At 40.9% G+C, this 16,089-nt stretch overlaps 1 protein-coding gene across 1 annotated transcript in view; it reads right to left on the bottom strand.

Annotated features, from left to right (window-relative positions):
• Nucleotides 1-16,089, bottom strand: part of anks1b (ankyrin repeat and sterile alpha motif domain containing 1B) — a 251,122-nt gene that overhangs the window by 2,384 nt on the left and 232,649 nt on the right. Inside the window, 6 exon segments of the mRNA XM_030720755.1 lie at nucleotides 162-253; nucleotides 7,743-7,910; nucleotides 7,997-8,134; nucleotides 10,490-10,576; nucleotides 12,059-12,130; nucleotides 15,911-16,036. Coding sequence (XP_030576615.1) covers nucleotides 162-253; nucleotides 7,743-7,910; nucleotides 7,997-8,134; nucleotides 10,490-10,576; nucleotides 12,059-12,130; nucleotides 15,911-16,036 — 683 coding nt within the window.

Here is a 16,089-nt window from a genome sequence, read left to right as displayed (position 1 = left end):
ATTTTTTATTTTTTTTATTCTCAGCCGGTGAGGTGACGCGGCGGCGTGCGTCGCTCGTGCCCAACTCCGGGGCGGGGCCCGGGTACAGGGCAACCTCTGAAAGGCACACACACACAGGAGTGGACAAGGCGGGTGTATGTTAGAAAATAGTGGTCTCGTACTTGGTGTTGACTCCTCTTTTGGCCTCCTGACCTGGCTCCACAATCCACGGCACGTTGGCATGGCCCTTCTGGTCCATGGACGGCTGCTCCATCTAAGAGTCGGAAGACGAAAAGCAAAGTTAGAAAAACAAAACCGAAAGAAAGAAGCAGGACAAATGGTCAAATTATTTCTTAAATTTTATATCTTTACAGAACTGGCAGTTGGATGATTTCAAACCAAACAATGCAAACGTCTGTGTCCTAGTTTTATAAACTGACTTGAAGAGCAATTTTCGGATATTATTTCATGCTGATAGTCGGTGAAATCAGAGTGATACAGGAGAATGAATGAGATGGTAGAGGTGGAGGATCTGCTGCTTGCTGAGAAATGAGATGGCGGGGAAAAATAATGCAGATGAGAAAGCAGAACTGAGAACATAGTCAGAAATTTACAGTTAACTGTTCCATATCTATAAATTTCATGGTCTTGTTCGTACTGAGGGAGCGCATCTTTGAGCAGCCACTTCCTGTAGATCTAAGGAGTTTTAATAGTGATTCTGTCTTTAACCGTGAAGCTACTGTGGTGGATGAGAAACAAGTCAAACAATCAAAAAATAACCCCACAGCAGCAATAAAGAGGCTTATGTTTACTGCCGAGGGTGGCTTTCCACCAATCTGCTGGTTTGTTTCTGATTGTTTGGGAGATGGAGGTGAGCGTATAGGAATATGTGTATTTGTAAACTTGAATTATAAACGTATGAGCAAATTATTAACTGCATCCCCATATATAACATTTTTATGATAAAGCCAAAAAAAAGATCTATTTTGAAAGGTGTCTTAGTGTTGTCGGAGTAAACTGGATTAACTCAGCGGTGCACTAACGGAGCCATGTTTCTGTTATCTTTTCTCAACACACCGCACCAGCAACAGTACTGAAACTAACTGTAATATTCATACGGTACGCTATCCTCTCCTTTTTACACACACACACACACACACACACACACACACACACACACACACACACACACACACACACACACGGCCAGAGCAAGACCAAATAATCCTGTTTTGAGGTTACAGGATTAGGGCAAACAGACACACTTTCAATCTCGCAGCATCACATCATCGTGCTCAGTAAGGAACTCATCCAGAGCACACCACCAGTATCAAATTCATCAACCACGCATGAAGCCACTGAAGGAACTGTCTGCCTTCAAAATGAATTTTATATCAGAAATCTTTTTTTTTTTCTTTTTCTCTGCAGAAGAGGTGGAAGAAAAACTTGGAAGAAGTAATACCACTGGGGCATTCAATGTTTGATTTAGCTCTGCAAAGTCACTGAGCCAAACTGATGTAAAACATGCACTTTCCAGTAGAAGGCTATTGAACTTTTGAATAATTTCTTGGCACATTATGGGCACTGTGGAACAGCAGTCATTCTTTAATGACCCTTTATAAAAGTGCTTTGTGTGATAGATGAAGATGTTGCTAGGCGAGTGTAAGGTTGGGTCAAAAGTGAAAACACTCCAAATATACAGTAGCAGCTCACTGCAAGCATTTAGTTGTGAAACTAATGAACCTAGGTGGTTTTAAGTGCATTTAAACATTTAGCTCATTTTGAAGTACTGGTTATTTAGGATGGGCAGTGTTTTAAAATTTTCCAGCTGGCCACTCAGTCCAGCATTTGATTTAATAATTTGCACGAATACCTCACTTGCTTGTTGCGAATAATCTAAATGAAGGGTAGCCTCGAATGCTACAGTCAAACTAGGGAAAACAGTGGTTGGACAACTAAAATGATTACAGCTGTGTACAATGAACTTCTAGTCTTGTTGCCTTTGAACTTGTTGCTTTAAAGACTGGGATCATGTCTGCGATCACTCAGTGACCTTGACACATTAAGGCAGAGATAAATTGGCAATGACACTGAACTGGTCTGCTATCAGTTTGCAGCTGAATGGAGTCAAGTTGGCAATTACAAGCAATTTGTTTGATTTGACTTGTTTGAATTTGGTGAAAATCACAAATCTGTTGCTGTCTGTTGTCTATATACACAGAAATTTGCATTAACTACTTACATTCAGAGTCCAGCCAGAACCTCATAGATTTGGAACAGAAATTCCTCCACAAATAGTGATGTAGTTGCTGCAGGATGGAAATTTAACTACAAAATGGTATAGGCACTTGGCAACCTTACCTTTTTTTTTTATATGGGAATATAACCAGAATACAACCAGCTGGCAACCAGCTCAGTCAAGTCCCTTATTACAAAGCTATATGTCACAGCAACATGCTGGCAGTCGGATTATAAATTAGATGGCGGTTATTTGCAGACCATCGTTAATCTGTCTGAGAGTGATTGCAGTCACTCTGAGTCATACTGCGATGGTGTGGAGAGGGGTTACCTTCTGCCAATTGACCTGTGCAGTCACCCTGTGATCAAAAATAGTCACCCAGAGGTGGAGCGTGTTTCATGCTCAACTAGCCAGCTTCAATTGCTCACTAAATGCAAAAAAAAATTCAGTGCAATCACTGAGCAACCACCAATTTTTTTTTTTTTGTAGACACAAGGAGGCTGTAATCTATTTTTTACTCTAGTGTGACTGAGCCATGAAAGAGTAAGCAAATGAGAAAATGTAAGTTATTTAATGATCAGGCTGCACAACCTGCAACCTGACTGACAACACTCATTGTAGCTAGCAGCTACAGTGGGACATTAAAGGTCATAAATGATGAAAATCTCCAGCAACTCAAAGCACTTACTAAACTTAACAAAAAGAAAGAAAGGAGCACATTGAGCTTCACGAGGTAATTATTGAGTGAGTAGAATTCTGAAGGAGGTAGCCCCTTTAATGAGCATAACAAAAATCACACCAAAAATCCTCCATGCCTCTGCTCAGTCCAATTACTGTAAGCCAATTCATATATCCAATTACTCAACGTTACTGTTTATTGATTGAAATGCTTTATTTATATTACTTTATCGTCTCAAATGCACCACATAGAAGAAGGCAGTGCATCTCTATCCAGAGGCTGAACTGGTACAGACGGACACATAAAAACTGAGGCACTTATGAAAATGGGTTGGTTTTGCAAGATTGGCTGTCTTTTTAATACCAGTGCTGCTAAAAGTGATATGGAGCCATGGGGTAGTAAATGAAGAAACACACACACTGCAAACAGAACGCACAAGGGTGTAGAGTCAGTTGAATAAATGCAACAGAATAAAATGGAAGCACTTACAGATGGCGCCTTCCCCTTGACTAAATGGAAAAATTATGTGAAAAGAAAGGGTAAGAGAAGGAAAAGCGTGGAGGACCTGTGACTGAGCTTTGTGAGGAAGATGGAAGAGTCGAGAGGGAGGAAGAGGAGGGTGAAGAGGAGGCCGGTGAGGGGTGTAAATGTGGCCCAGTGACCAGCGGCTGGAGGGGGGCATGATGACCTACAGGGAGGCAGAGGTCATATACAAGTCAAAGTCAGCCTGCTCAGCAACACCAGCACCAAAAGCAACAAAGCAGCAAGGCAAAAACCACAGCGAGGACAGAGCAGCTACATGGCAACAGGGAAAGGCAACAGCAGTCTAAAACCAAAAGCAAAAAACCATGGCAACAACATGGCAGCAAATTCATTGCCCTGGAAACAGTGGGGGACTTACAACACAGCAAAACTCAAACTCGAGAAGGCAATGTTACGCCACACTTATATAGCAACTCCTGCATGGCAACAGCACTCCCACCAGTATGAATATGCCACAGCAACTGTACAAAAAAAAAAAGCTTTGAGAAAGCATCTTTACCACTCAGGCTGTTTATTTGAATGATACATTTTTCTCCAGGTTCACGACAAATTCTGCCTAAGAGAGAGGATTAATTCTAGCCAATTTCCAGATGTTTTTACGGTTGTTAAAAAATAAAGTGTAAAAATTTGACTTCTAGACTAGGCTTGGGTGGTATCTATCTTTTTATAACTTCATGACATTTCTTTAACCCCCATCCCCAACCCCCAGTATACATGATCTAAAAAGTATATTATAAACCTCGAGCGTGCTAAATAACCTCACTGGCAGAAAACTGGATACAATGTCCTTCTTAAACCTTTTCTTAAAGTAAAAGTAAAGTAAAGTAGTTCAGCCTACTGATCAACTCCTCCAGCAAAAATTTGTCAGTCACATGCACAGTTATACACACGATAATGCACAGTGAAATGTATTTTTTACCTGCAGCCAATAGTAAGTAATAAAATATGTAGTTCACACATCAAGGCACAAGATAATATTGTGTCTGGGTAAAAAAAAAATAAAAAATAGAATTCTAGTCATTGGTATTTACACAAGGGTATGTTATTGCAGCTGTGCCAGTAAGTGCATGGCATGGGATAGTGCAAGTCAAACAGAATAGAATATTTTATATAGTGCATAACAGTCCAGTTTAGCAGATGGAAAACTCTTCTTCAACCCTTCAGTCTTAATCCTCAGGCAGCGGTAACGCCGCCCTGATGAGAGCAGGGAGAAGCGAGTGTCTGGGGTGACTTGGCTGTTTAAGGATCTTCTTAGCCCTTAACCTGCCTAAATGTCCTGCAGGTCGGGAACAGTAGTTCTGATGGTCCATTCAGCTAAATGAACCACCATTTTAAGGGCCATGAAATCCTGTTTAGCACAGTTTCCCATCTGGGTGGTGATGCTTGCTTGTTCGTGTTTGGAAGAGGTCATAAATATATAGGTGGCAATCTGTTGGCTGGCTCACATCTTTATCATCAGGCATAATAAATATGGTATTAAAAACATAGATGGAGCACTTTTGGAGTTCCAACGTCAGGATTTTATGAGAAAATGCCCCGACTTACTCTATAACCTCAGCAAACACTTTCCTAATTAATTTACAGTCCCAGTCTCTAGTTTCAAATATTATTGAACACATACACAAAATGAAGGCTAAAGCTTTAGGGTGTGACTGACAAGTCGTTACTCAGTGAGCGGTCTCTCAGTCAGATCTGTCTGGTTTAAAAAACAAACAAAACAAATGGCAACAGCGGAAATACTTTAATACTTAACTAGACTTTGCTAACCAATGAACAACACCACAATTGCCTTGTCCATCTTTTACATACAGTCTATGGGGTAGAGTTTTACCAAGTCCTGCGATGTTGTCCTCAGCAGTCGCAATCACCAGCTTTCATTTTCCGCAGCCATCAGGACTTCTAAACACATTGTTAAAGTCTGATACTGCCCAAGCTTATTCTAGACTATCTAAAATGAAATCTGTTGCTTCAAAAGCTACATCAGATTACAGATTATAGTAACATGCCAGTCCTGGTTACAAATGACAGTCAGTTCAGACAAGTTTACCTTCCTAAGTGAAAGTTAAGTGGATGTTGAGGGAGATTTACAAGCCGATGTGCTCACGCGAGGAAAATGACAATGGGAGGGGGTAGAGTAACTGGTACTTGTGCACAAAGAAACAAAGCAACTGTATTTTAGAGGACATGGGCTTTAGAGGTTCTGCAGGACGGGGAACATTGCTGGCGGGTGGCAGGAATATTAAGTGAATCCTGCAGTATCTTCACCCTGCTGCACGCCACAAGCCATTAACTACACCACACACACATATATGAACACAGGCAGGAAAAAAGACAATTAATGGTTAATGTAATGGTTGCCGACTAAGCAGATTGTGTGTACACATGCCATCATCCATCATCTCTGTAGGCATAGGACCACACACAAATAGTGCATGTGCTCTGCTTTCCCATCTTTCCTCACCATCTCACATCTCACTCTAATTTTAGAAAGTGAGACCATTCCTATGAAACTGCTGTTCCCCTCAATCACCATCTTTTTTTTTTTTTTTTCATGACTCACAAGTATGTAAATTTGGTCCAAGTAATGTTTCAGTAGCAACTATAACTCTGTACCAGGCCTTTTGGAAACACACACACACACACACACGTGTGCTGCTGAGCTTGCTGGTGTTTGTCAGTGGAGGAGGGAAGTGAGTGCAGAGTGGGTTAGTGTGACTATTTTAATGGTCTGTCAAGGGGTTCATGGAAGGGTGACAGGTTTATTGATAGACTTTGTGATGGTGTAGTTGAGGTTGGTATGATAGTGTATGGTACCTGAGTATCTGTTATCAAACAGCTAGGGCTGGGTATTGATTACCATCATTTATATGTATCAGCATAAGTTACACAAGCGTTAAGAGCACACTGAGTACACTAGAAGCACGATGGATCAATATAAACACTTTTAAGCCCATTTCAGCTTCAGATTTTTAGTTTTGGACTCTACTAGAGTAGCTTTTCATGGCTCAGTGTTCAAAGGAATGTTCATTATTATTTATTTACCTTATACTGTGCATTGGTGCAAGCTCTCAGTTCCCCCACTCCCTAAAACAAGCAATTTTACTGCTTGGGCGCAGACGTTTGAATCACCCCTTTTATCGAGTTAAATCAAGACATGAAGCAGTGTTTTCTTTTGCAGAATGATCTGTCCAATAAGCCCTATTGGAGGGCTGTCATTTAGCCAATCGGTGCTGCAAGCTGGACTAAAGCCATTGCCAAGCTGTTATAAAGCCAGCCACCACCTTCCTTGGAGTGGATGTCAGACTGAAGAAAGACACAGTGTAAGAAGCTGTGTGATATCTGCTTGCAGACATGAAAATGTGACACTTTGCTCTCCTTAACCATCATCTTTCTCTAGATCCATTACAGTTACATTCAAGTATATTCTTGCAGGTTTGAGACAAGAGGTTTTTCCCTCTTTTTCTCTGTATGCACTGACACAACTGAAGTGGAGTTCCTCAACTTATCATTTAAACCATCAAAGCATTTGCATATCAGCATTTGTATTTATTTCTTACAATATCCAGCCCTACTTCAAACAGTTTACTGCACATGAACGGAAAGCTCTTCCCTATAGTGCAGTCCTCCACATGAGAATTCTTTATCTTCTTACACAGAAAAAAACCACACACAGACACACTTTTGCACATCCAGAGAGAGCAGGCAAGCCTCCCTGGAGCCTTATGCAAACAGGCATCATCAATCAGCCAAGTGTGTAAGAGACTACAGGGACAGTAAGACCGAGTGGACGCTTAGAAGATCAAATATCCACCTACACCTCTGCCGCTTATTCCGCTGGGCCAAAGCACACGTACACACGTACACAAAAAAACACAAGCAGTTCTTAAAAGCGCTAGTAAACCAAACTTAGAGTTTCAGAAATGATGTGAATGAGTGAGGATGAGAGACTGATATGGAATTATGGACAGATTCCAGTGAAAATAGGAATGCTTTATTGGAATGGGGAAAAAAAACACTAAATTTGAAGGGAAAATCCTTCCCAATCAAATGAACATTAACAAAACTGATTCTGTACTGTATACAAGTAGAAAGAAGCAAAGAATAAAGTGTTTTTTTTGCACTACTCATAAATTATAAAGATTTTGAGGATCCCGTTCATAAAAATGTCATCAGTTTGTTTCACTTTAGACCAAAGTCCTCCAGTGCAGACCATCTAAAGCATGTGGCCTCCCTAATGTGGAACTCGATGGGGATGGATTTTCTCTTTGAACAGTAGTGCAGCTGTGCAGCAGCATTACTTACAGACTTGCGTATGTTGATGCGGGGCTTGGGGACAGGTTTGCTGGGTTTGGTGTCAAAGCTCTCAGGCAGTGTGGATGATCCATGGCCGCTCTTCCTAGCCTGTAGGGCTAGCTGGTAGGCCACCTCGAAGGCCTGTCCGAGTGTCAGGATGATCTCATAGGCCAGGTTCTGACAAGATGGCAAAATCAAATAGAATGTGAGGTTGGACAATGAGCCTGATGTTTGCCTGTAAGCCCAGCAGTGTCGGTACTGACCACATCAAAAGCAGTGAAGACATGGCAGTAGTGGTGACTGGACTTGAGGTCTTTGGTGATGTAGGCAAATGTAGACAGATCCTCTGGATCCTGAGCTGCACACGAGATGTTACGAATCTCATGCTCTGCTATGATGTTCTACAGAGAGAGGGGAAAATAAGAGAGAACATAAGCAGAAAGATAAAGAGGCGCACAGAGAAGACTGTAGATTCCACTTCATGGAAAAACAAATTTGATTCATTATTCATCTCAAAATCATAATCACTGTAGTACACTTTTGGTTTCAGAGTTTTCTGGAGTCACTGAGTTGGAATTTGTCTTCCGGTAATGTCACTGGAGAACGCTCAGACTCTGTGTTGTTAATTAAAGCACATCTCAGCGCTGTGAATTATAAAACATCAAAGCCCGAAGAGAAAGTTTTAGCAGGGGCTAACATTAGTAAACATTATGTTTAAGTTAAAAGTTGCTTTGAGCTATTAAAAGAAAATATGCTGAAACCGTATTAAACATTGATCTAGACGAAGGGAGGAATTTTTATTATTTTTTTTTTAAGGGGGATTAAAAAAAGAACATTAAAACAACATATTGTAGAGAAAGAAAAATGCAGTGCAGGTGATTTCACCTTGAGAGAAATCAAAAAGAAGTTACATAACATTCAGTCGATCCAATGCTTGGTTAGTCATACAGGATAGTGCTGTCTTTGGCCACTGACTGTATATAAACAGGTGTATTGATTACTTGGGTTAGGTTGAGGGAGGAATCCTCTCCTTGTAGTTTTTGTTTTGGGTACATTCACAGCAGGTAAACACAGGAGACTAATGACTTTAAAATGACTTGAAGAGGTGAATCCCTTTTAGTGTCTCTGATCCTCTTAATACAGTAAATTTAGTACTTAGTACTATTTCTTTCCGTCTGTCGTTCTTGGTTTAGTACATGTGTAGACATGCAGGAGGATGGTTGCGGACACCACAGATTCTTATTATTCTACTTTTTAAAATATTTGGAGAAGGCTTTTTATACATGAAGCGGTAGATTGGTGTCAACAAGACGTATTCTTCATGGGGTGCCCGGGTGGCTTAGTGGTGAAGCCAGCGACCACATACATATGCCGCATTGCGGTGCAGGAGGCGCGGGTTCGAGTCCCGGCCCGTCGCCAATTTGCCCGTGTGTCTTCCCCTGTATCTTTCCCCCATTTCCTGTCTCCCTCCACTGCTCATAAAGCCGCTGTAGCCAAAAAAAAAAAATGCAACAAGAAGTATTCTTCCAAAGAGTGGGTAATTTCCATCCACAAATAATTGGATATTTAACTGTCTTTTATATTGTTTTTAGGCAGCACTGTGGCAGGTTAGCACTGCTGCCTCACAGCAAGAAGGTCCTGAGTTCAAATCCACCTTGGTCGGGACCTTTCTGTGTGGAATTTGCATGTTCTCCCCGTGTTAAAATAGGTTTTCTCCCGGTTTACTCCCACAGTCCAAAGGCATGCACTTAGAGGGGGTTAGGTTAATTGGTGATTCTAAATTAACCATAGTTGTGAATGTGAGTGTGACTGGTTGTCTGTCTCTTTGTTACCCTGCCTCTCACCCTATGACAGCTGGTCTAGGTCCCAGTCCCCCCACCATGACCATTAAGTGGAAGAAGATGGATGGATATATTGTTTTCAAGAAAATCTGCACAGATGCAGTAGTGACGGACATCTTCATACAGCCTCTATTTTAGTTTTCCAGGGCATGCACACCTGAGACTGGGTTCTACTGTGTGAAATGTACATCAGTCTGACCATAGTGATCCCTTCCACGCTGGCAGATGAGAGGAGAGAGGTGTAATGAGCACAATGCAAAATGAGTTCTAGTGTGAGATTGTAGAAGCAGTTGCCACACATTTCATCTTCTGTGTTCTGTAACAATGCAGGACCAAGAGAAGACACAAGTATGTCTGCGTGACTAATTGGAGAACTGAATTACTAAACACAGAAACTTTTCTTGGATTAAAAAAGAAAATTAATTAACTGGTAAGCATCACCAGCTGGTCTCCTTGTCATCACAGTTGGATAACTTTAATATCTAAAACTGTCTCTGTGGATGACCTACTTGAGCGTGCTCTGTGTAGTGCAAGTTCTTATCTTCAGCTTTTCAGACAAGAATCCAATCATGTTCCTCACCAGCAGTTTTACTCACCTGAATTGGATTAGATGCCTTTGTCTTATGTGTATGCACAGGAATCACCTGAACAAATCCTCCCATTCTAACAGTTTAATAAGAGATTTTCTAGTGTGAAAAAATTAAATACTAAACATTTACTGGACTGAGTTGATTGTTTTAGGGTGTTCTAGACTTTCAGCTCATCCTGATTATTGCTTGTTTGTGCTCTGTATACATACAGTTGTAAATCAGCAAGGCTGCAACAGAAGAGAGCAGACATAAGCGCTGCAATGTTGCGCAGGCTTCATGCATACTTCATGTGTTATTTACACTGGACCTCACAGGTGTGCATTACCTTATTTGTGGCGTCGATGAACTTCACTCCTTTGTAGGACACGGAGAGCACGATGGTCGGCACTTTCTTCATTTGTTCTGTCGACTTCTTGTGCAAAAATCAGAAGGTAGAGACAAAAAAAAAAAGGGAAAGCAGCAATGACTATGGAGGCAGTTCCTGAAGATAAACTTGTCAATTCAACAAACTACTGAAGATTTCCTCTAGTGGCACCTCTTCACAGCAAAAAAAAAAAAAGGAAACTTACTGAATAATATAATTCAGAAACTACCTTTCTACACGGCAGTGACACAATTCAATAAGTCTATTAACTTTTAGGTCATATCAGGCTCTGAGAATATATCTCTCCTCACTCCTTGTGATTACATACCTATACTGAACTCATTATGCAGAGAGGTGCTGTGGAGAATTGTGATTTACAGTGATGTCAGCGTTACCCTCCCAGCTGTCATCCTACCTGACAAAAGATTTAATATATTCAAAGCTGCCCTCTCTGAATAACTTTGTGTTCTTCATTGCTTGTCATCTCCTCCTCTCAGTATCCATACTCCTATCACAGCCCGTCCTTCCTTTCTCCTCCCTTGTCGAATACGCGGCCTGCTATCCCATATCTGTTTGTCTTTGTTCTGTTTTTTGCTCCCCTCTTGCTGCACATTGCTGCTGCAGTTCAACCCTGTCAGTATCAGGTAGTGCTGAAAAGCTGACTAAGGTAGCTCTACTCTGCTTCACTGGCAGTGAAGTTAGATTTTGAACATCTACAGTACAACTACCTCCACTGTGGAGGGAAGGATGAAAGACTGGTACATTAACAGTGTTACAAAAGCTGGGGTAATATGATGTGCATTTCTTTGCACCTAATTACAACTACAGTTGCAGCAAAGGTTTGTAAAACTGAGGAAAGAGAAGCAGAAGAAAAATTTCCCCCTGGTGGTGGTGACACACTGTAAATATAGAAAGTAAGAAAAGAGGGAAGAGGAGAGCTTTGCATATGAATATTAAATTTCTTCTTCACACTGCAACAGCTCAGGGTGAGAGCCGGGGGCCAGAGGAGTGAGAGAGTCAGTGTTCAAATAAAATATGGAAGGAAAGACACGGACAGCAGGGCACAGATAACAGCAATAAGGAACAAAGAAAAAGAGTAATAAGGAAAAAAGTGAGCTGCAGAATGACACAAGGCGTGAGGAGGAGATAAGGTGATTAGAGGTAAAAGGAGGATTGTGAGGTATCAAACCACCCAGGCAAGGATATTAAAAATAAATCCCTCAACATACTTAATCCACTGCTATGATATTTTAAGTTCAAGTGAGAGTGTGAGGGCATTCAGACTGTGTCCCAGATTTAAAGGTTCCGTAAGTCTTTTGGAGGAAAAAGCAGAGATAACAAAACCAGAGGACCCTGCACTCATGCTAACTGCTTACAGATGAGAGGTGGCTTGGTTTGGTTTTGAATCTGTAAGTATACCTTTTATGATCATGCTGAATTTGGTTCGATGAGTTTTAATAGATCAAAATTGTCCTGATGTTGGGTTGATCCTTCAATACCAGAAATAAAATGTGTTGGATTGAGCTTTACCCTCATCTTGGCGCAGGCATCTTGTGTGGACTCCGTCCCCCTCAGCTCCTTCACCAACATTGAGCCCAGGTACTATTGGAAAGACACAAACAAAGTGATGCGAGGTAAATATGTGAACTTTTGCATCAACTTTGTGACTGCTTTTAAATTTCTGATATCAGCTGGATGCACCGGGGGGGGCAACAAAAAGAAGTCACAGAGAAGCTGGAACTAAAAAACTGAATCGTAGAACAACAAACACAAAAAGCGATTTTTTTTTTTTTTTTTTTTTTTTTTTAACAGCCAATTTACAGATCAAATGATAGGTGGGAATTTTAAATGAAGCTTTTTTTTTACTCCTCTGATGAAGACGTGTCCCACCTACATTCATTTTTGGAGATGACCTCGAACGGAAATGGTGGAGACGAAGTCTAGCAGCAGGAAGAGTCATGTGCTGTCAAATTTCTTTGCTGTTCTGATGATGACTTATGAATTAGTCAGAGCCATCCTCTCAAATGATTAACAGACCATCCTGTTGCCAGCCGTGCTTCTCAGTAGGACACTGCTGTTTCCACCAGTACTGTTCATTTCTAGGTCCTGACTGGTGACAGCTGTTTTACTGCCTCAGCTGCTTGCAGCGGTGACCCTGCTTTATGGCTTGATTATGATAAAATGGCGTGAGCCAACGTGCCAAATGATCATCAAGCAATGCTGTCGTTGAACAGGACACCGCAGCTTCCAACAGCATCCTCTCTAACCATCTTGAGTTAGGACGCCTGCTTCGTCAATGTGTTCAGAGACTTTATATCAAAAATACAGCATTCAGGTCTGAAGAGTGAAACCGACGCAGACATGCCTTAACCTTTTAGTTAATCATTTCAACTTGTCCAGTAGTAGAGCACTGCATTTTCAGTTTTTTTAAGAGAAGATCCTACAACTCACTGGAGTTTGTGGGAAATTGGCAGGTTTAATAATCTCTTTATTATGAAAATGTATTACATTTAAGAAAAGTTCACTTTTGTTTGTATATGCTGTCAGTTTTTAGAAGGAAAATCAGTATCAGAAGGTCCCATTTAAAGTAAAACTGGAATCGGCCAAGGAAACTGCAATCAGTGCATCTCTAACTCTTATCGTTGCTAGATCTGTCTAGTTTACAAGCTGCCCAGGTCTTGACTGTCAACCAACTCAGCTGGATTTAAAAAGCATCAACAATGCAGACAATGTGGAAGGTATTAAGTGAATGGCTTCCTACATGGGTCATATGGGGTTTCATTAAATGCACGCAGATGCACACAGCAGTAATTACGTCAACCTTGAGAGGCTCCCTGAGGTACATTAACATTGCTGTCTGGCAGATCCTTCAGTCAGTCATTCTGTACACGTAGTATCCGATTTAATAAAGTAGCTACTAATGGTGACGGTGTTTTACAGGGACGGTGTTTTTGTTGGCATTAGAGCACTTAATGGGCATGACATTCACCGCCTCACAGTGACTGCCCAGCTTCTGGAAGGGGCTTTATTCCCCAAAGTGGGACCCTAAGCAGGCTTTTAGTGAATTAGGAGAGAAATATTTACAGCTTCATTTATCTCATCTATTTAATTCTACAATAAATGAGTCCAAGGTCAAGGACCAAAGTACTGACTGCACGTGATTCATCTTGAATCTGATGGCCAATATATTTGCTTAAAGTGCCAAAACATCATTTTGGGCAGATTGCTTTGCATGATGAGTTGCTTTGTTGCAGTACAGACACTGACTCAGTCATATTTTCGGCTGTTGAGTCTAGTCCTTGGCAGATCAGAAAGAGGTCATCTGGGCATGTTAATACTTTGTCTTGACTCAAGCTAACAATGTTAAATTGCTGTTATGGCTGGCTTGCTGGCAGTTATTCTAAAAATTGCATTATAGCTGCACACAAGACCAGCTGCTGTCTTGTGTACCATGTCCCTGGCAGTAATTTTTGGATTTTATTAGTTTCAAATAAAATTCAAGGCAACATAACAAGACTAGGACTCTACAGCCATGCTAATGGCTCTGTAAGGCTGTATAGAGGTAACTTTAACATGCACGTGCAAACATGAGCAGAGTGACAACATTAATGTTTGGCATATGTTATGTTGGCCATTTTCATTACCTGCTAATTGGCACTAAACACAGTGTACATCTAAGGCTGCTGCATTGTGAGACTCGTGTCTTTGAATGACAGTAATGTGCAAAATTCTTGAGCCACCCCTCACTTTATATTTTGTGTCCAAGGAGCCAGACTTTCGTGTAATTTTTTAAGTGTATCTCGAGCAATAGGTCTCCAGGCTTTTTGAAGGTATTTCAAAGTGTTTCTTTGGGCATTGGCTGCTTTTTCACTTATTTTCAATCCAGTCCTTGTACTTGACCATTTTTAGAGGAATGTTGTTTTTTAATCTGTTAGTTAAGCCACTACAAATGAATGGGGGCATTGGTTTAGCTCACCAAGTTAGAAGGTAACCCATATATTATTAGGGTACTGCAGAGGCTGGGGTTTGAATCCGCCCCCTTTTTTAAAAATATACATATATACATGCAGTTTACATTAATTTAAAAGTCTGGGTATTATTCAAAGATATTTAGCATTTTTGTATCTTCAAAAGCTTTTTTTCATTAATAAGAAAGAGGAGACAGCGTATGCCCTCAGATAATATTGGCTGTTAATGATGTGTGTTTGGTAATAATGTCAGAATGTCTGCAGGGTTTTGCAGGAAATGGATTTCTAATAACTTCAGATAATAATTTCAAGCTCTAGTTGTAAAGCTGACATAATAAAGTTGCAATGTTATGTGAGGAGCTGCTGAAAGTAGAGAGAATTTTGTTTATTTAGAGCCTGAGCTGAAAATGAGAACAGCGCTGATGCATCTTTTGTTCTGCCCTGTTTTTTTTTTGTTTTTTTTTTTCCTGTTAAAACAAACACACTCCCGTCACCTTGCCAGTATTCACGCCGAGTGCTCTGCCTGGTACTCCGTTGAAGCTCTCGCTCATTTATCTCACTTTCTGAGCTTTCTGGAGCCTGTTGTCCTGGGACAGAGAGCATTAGAGATGTTGTCATAAACGGCTCCATGAAAGCACCACCGCCATTTTCCCCGGTGGCCCGCCCGTTGTGCTTTCCGTCCATTTTCCCAAACACATTGCTTGTGTAGTTATACAACTGCCAGAAGCCTAATGGTCCAAGCTTCTGCTATCAATCTTCTAAGGTGTGAAAAATAAGAATGGTAGGTTTTTAACTGAGGGAAGACAGACTCTTGGGAAACTTACCGCTTATTCACTGCCTGCATCTCAGATTTTTTTTTTTTCCTGCTTTCATTCAAATTTGAAATCAGCTTTAATTTCTCACCTTCCTCACATAATAACCAAGCTCATAACTTCATCACAGTGCCATCAACCATCCAATCAAAGAGATCCATTTATATTCCCCTCTCTGTGTTTCTGAGAGCAAATTGTAAATTGGTTTCTGCTTACCAAGTAAGTAATCATTTCAGCCTGGAAGCTCAGTATGCAACCCCTCAGAGGTGCTAGGCTGTATCTGTGGTAACATGGATATGTAACATCCTTTATGTAACTGCTAAAGGTCTAAATTTACCAAAGTACTGAGAATAACTGAGTGCAGAATTGACTGACGTGAAGCTGAAGGTCGCTGATCTTTAACGTTAACTGCAGAATGAATTGACGGCATTCAAATAGAGCTGCAACATTTAGTCAGTTAACCATATCAATCAGCAGAAAAGTTATGATTGGTTTTGGATTATCAGTAAGAAGAAATTAAAAGAAAATCAGCTTGCTTTTAGTAAATTTTCTTCTAAGTTACAGACATTTCAACAACACGTGAAGTGCAGAGTATGACTCACGTAGGCTTCGTAGTCACAGGACTGAAAGATGAGCTTCTCGGGGTGATGCTGCCAGTACTGCACTGGAGTGGATGAGGTGGCCTCGTTGGGCGGACGCAATGTGATTGGCTCACACCACTCGCCTGCCTGAAATCACAAACAATTGCATGTCAGGATTACACAGGACTAATAGATGGGGG

This window comes from Archocentrus centrarchus, chromosome 23, assembly GCF_007364275.1.
Source record: "Archocentrus centrarchus isolate MPI-CPG fArcCen1 chromosome 23, fArcCen1, whole genome shotgun sequence".
Taxonomy (NCBI): Eukaryota; Metazoa; Chordata; class Actinopteri; order Cichliformes; family Cichlidae; genus Archocentrus; species Archocentrus centrarchus.
The sequence above is the reverse complement of the archived record's forward strand: the minus strand, read 5'-3'. Positions and strand labels throughout refer to the sequence as shown.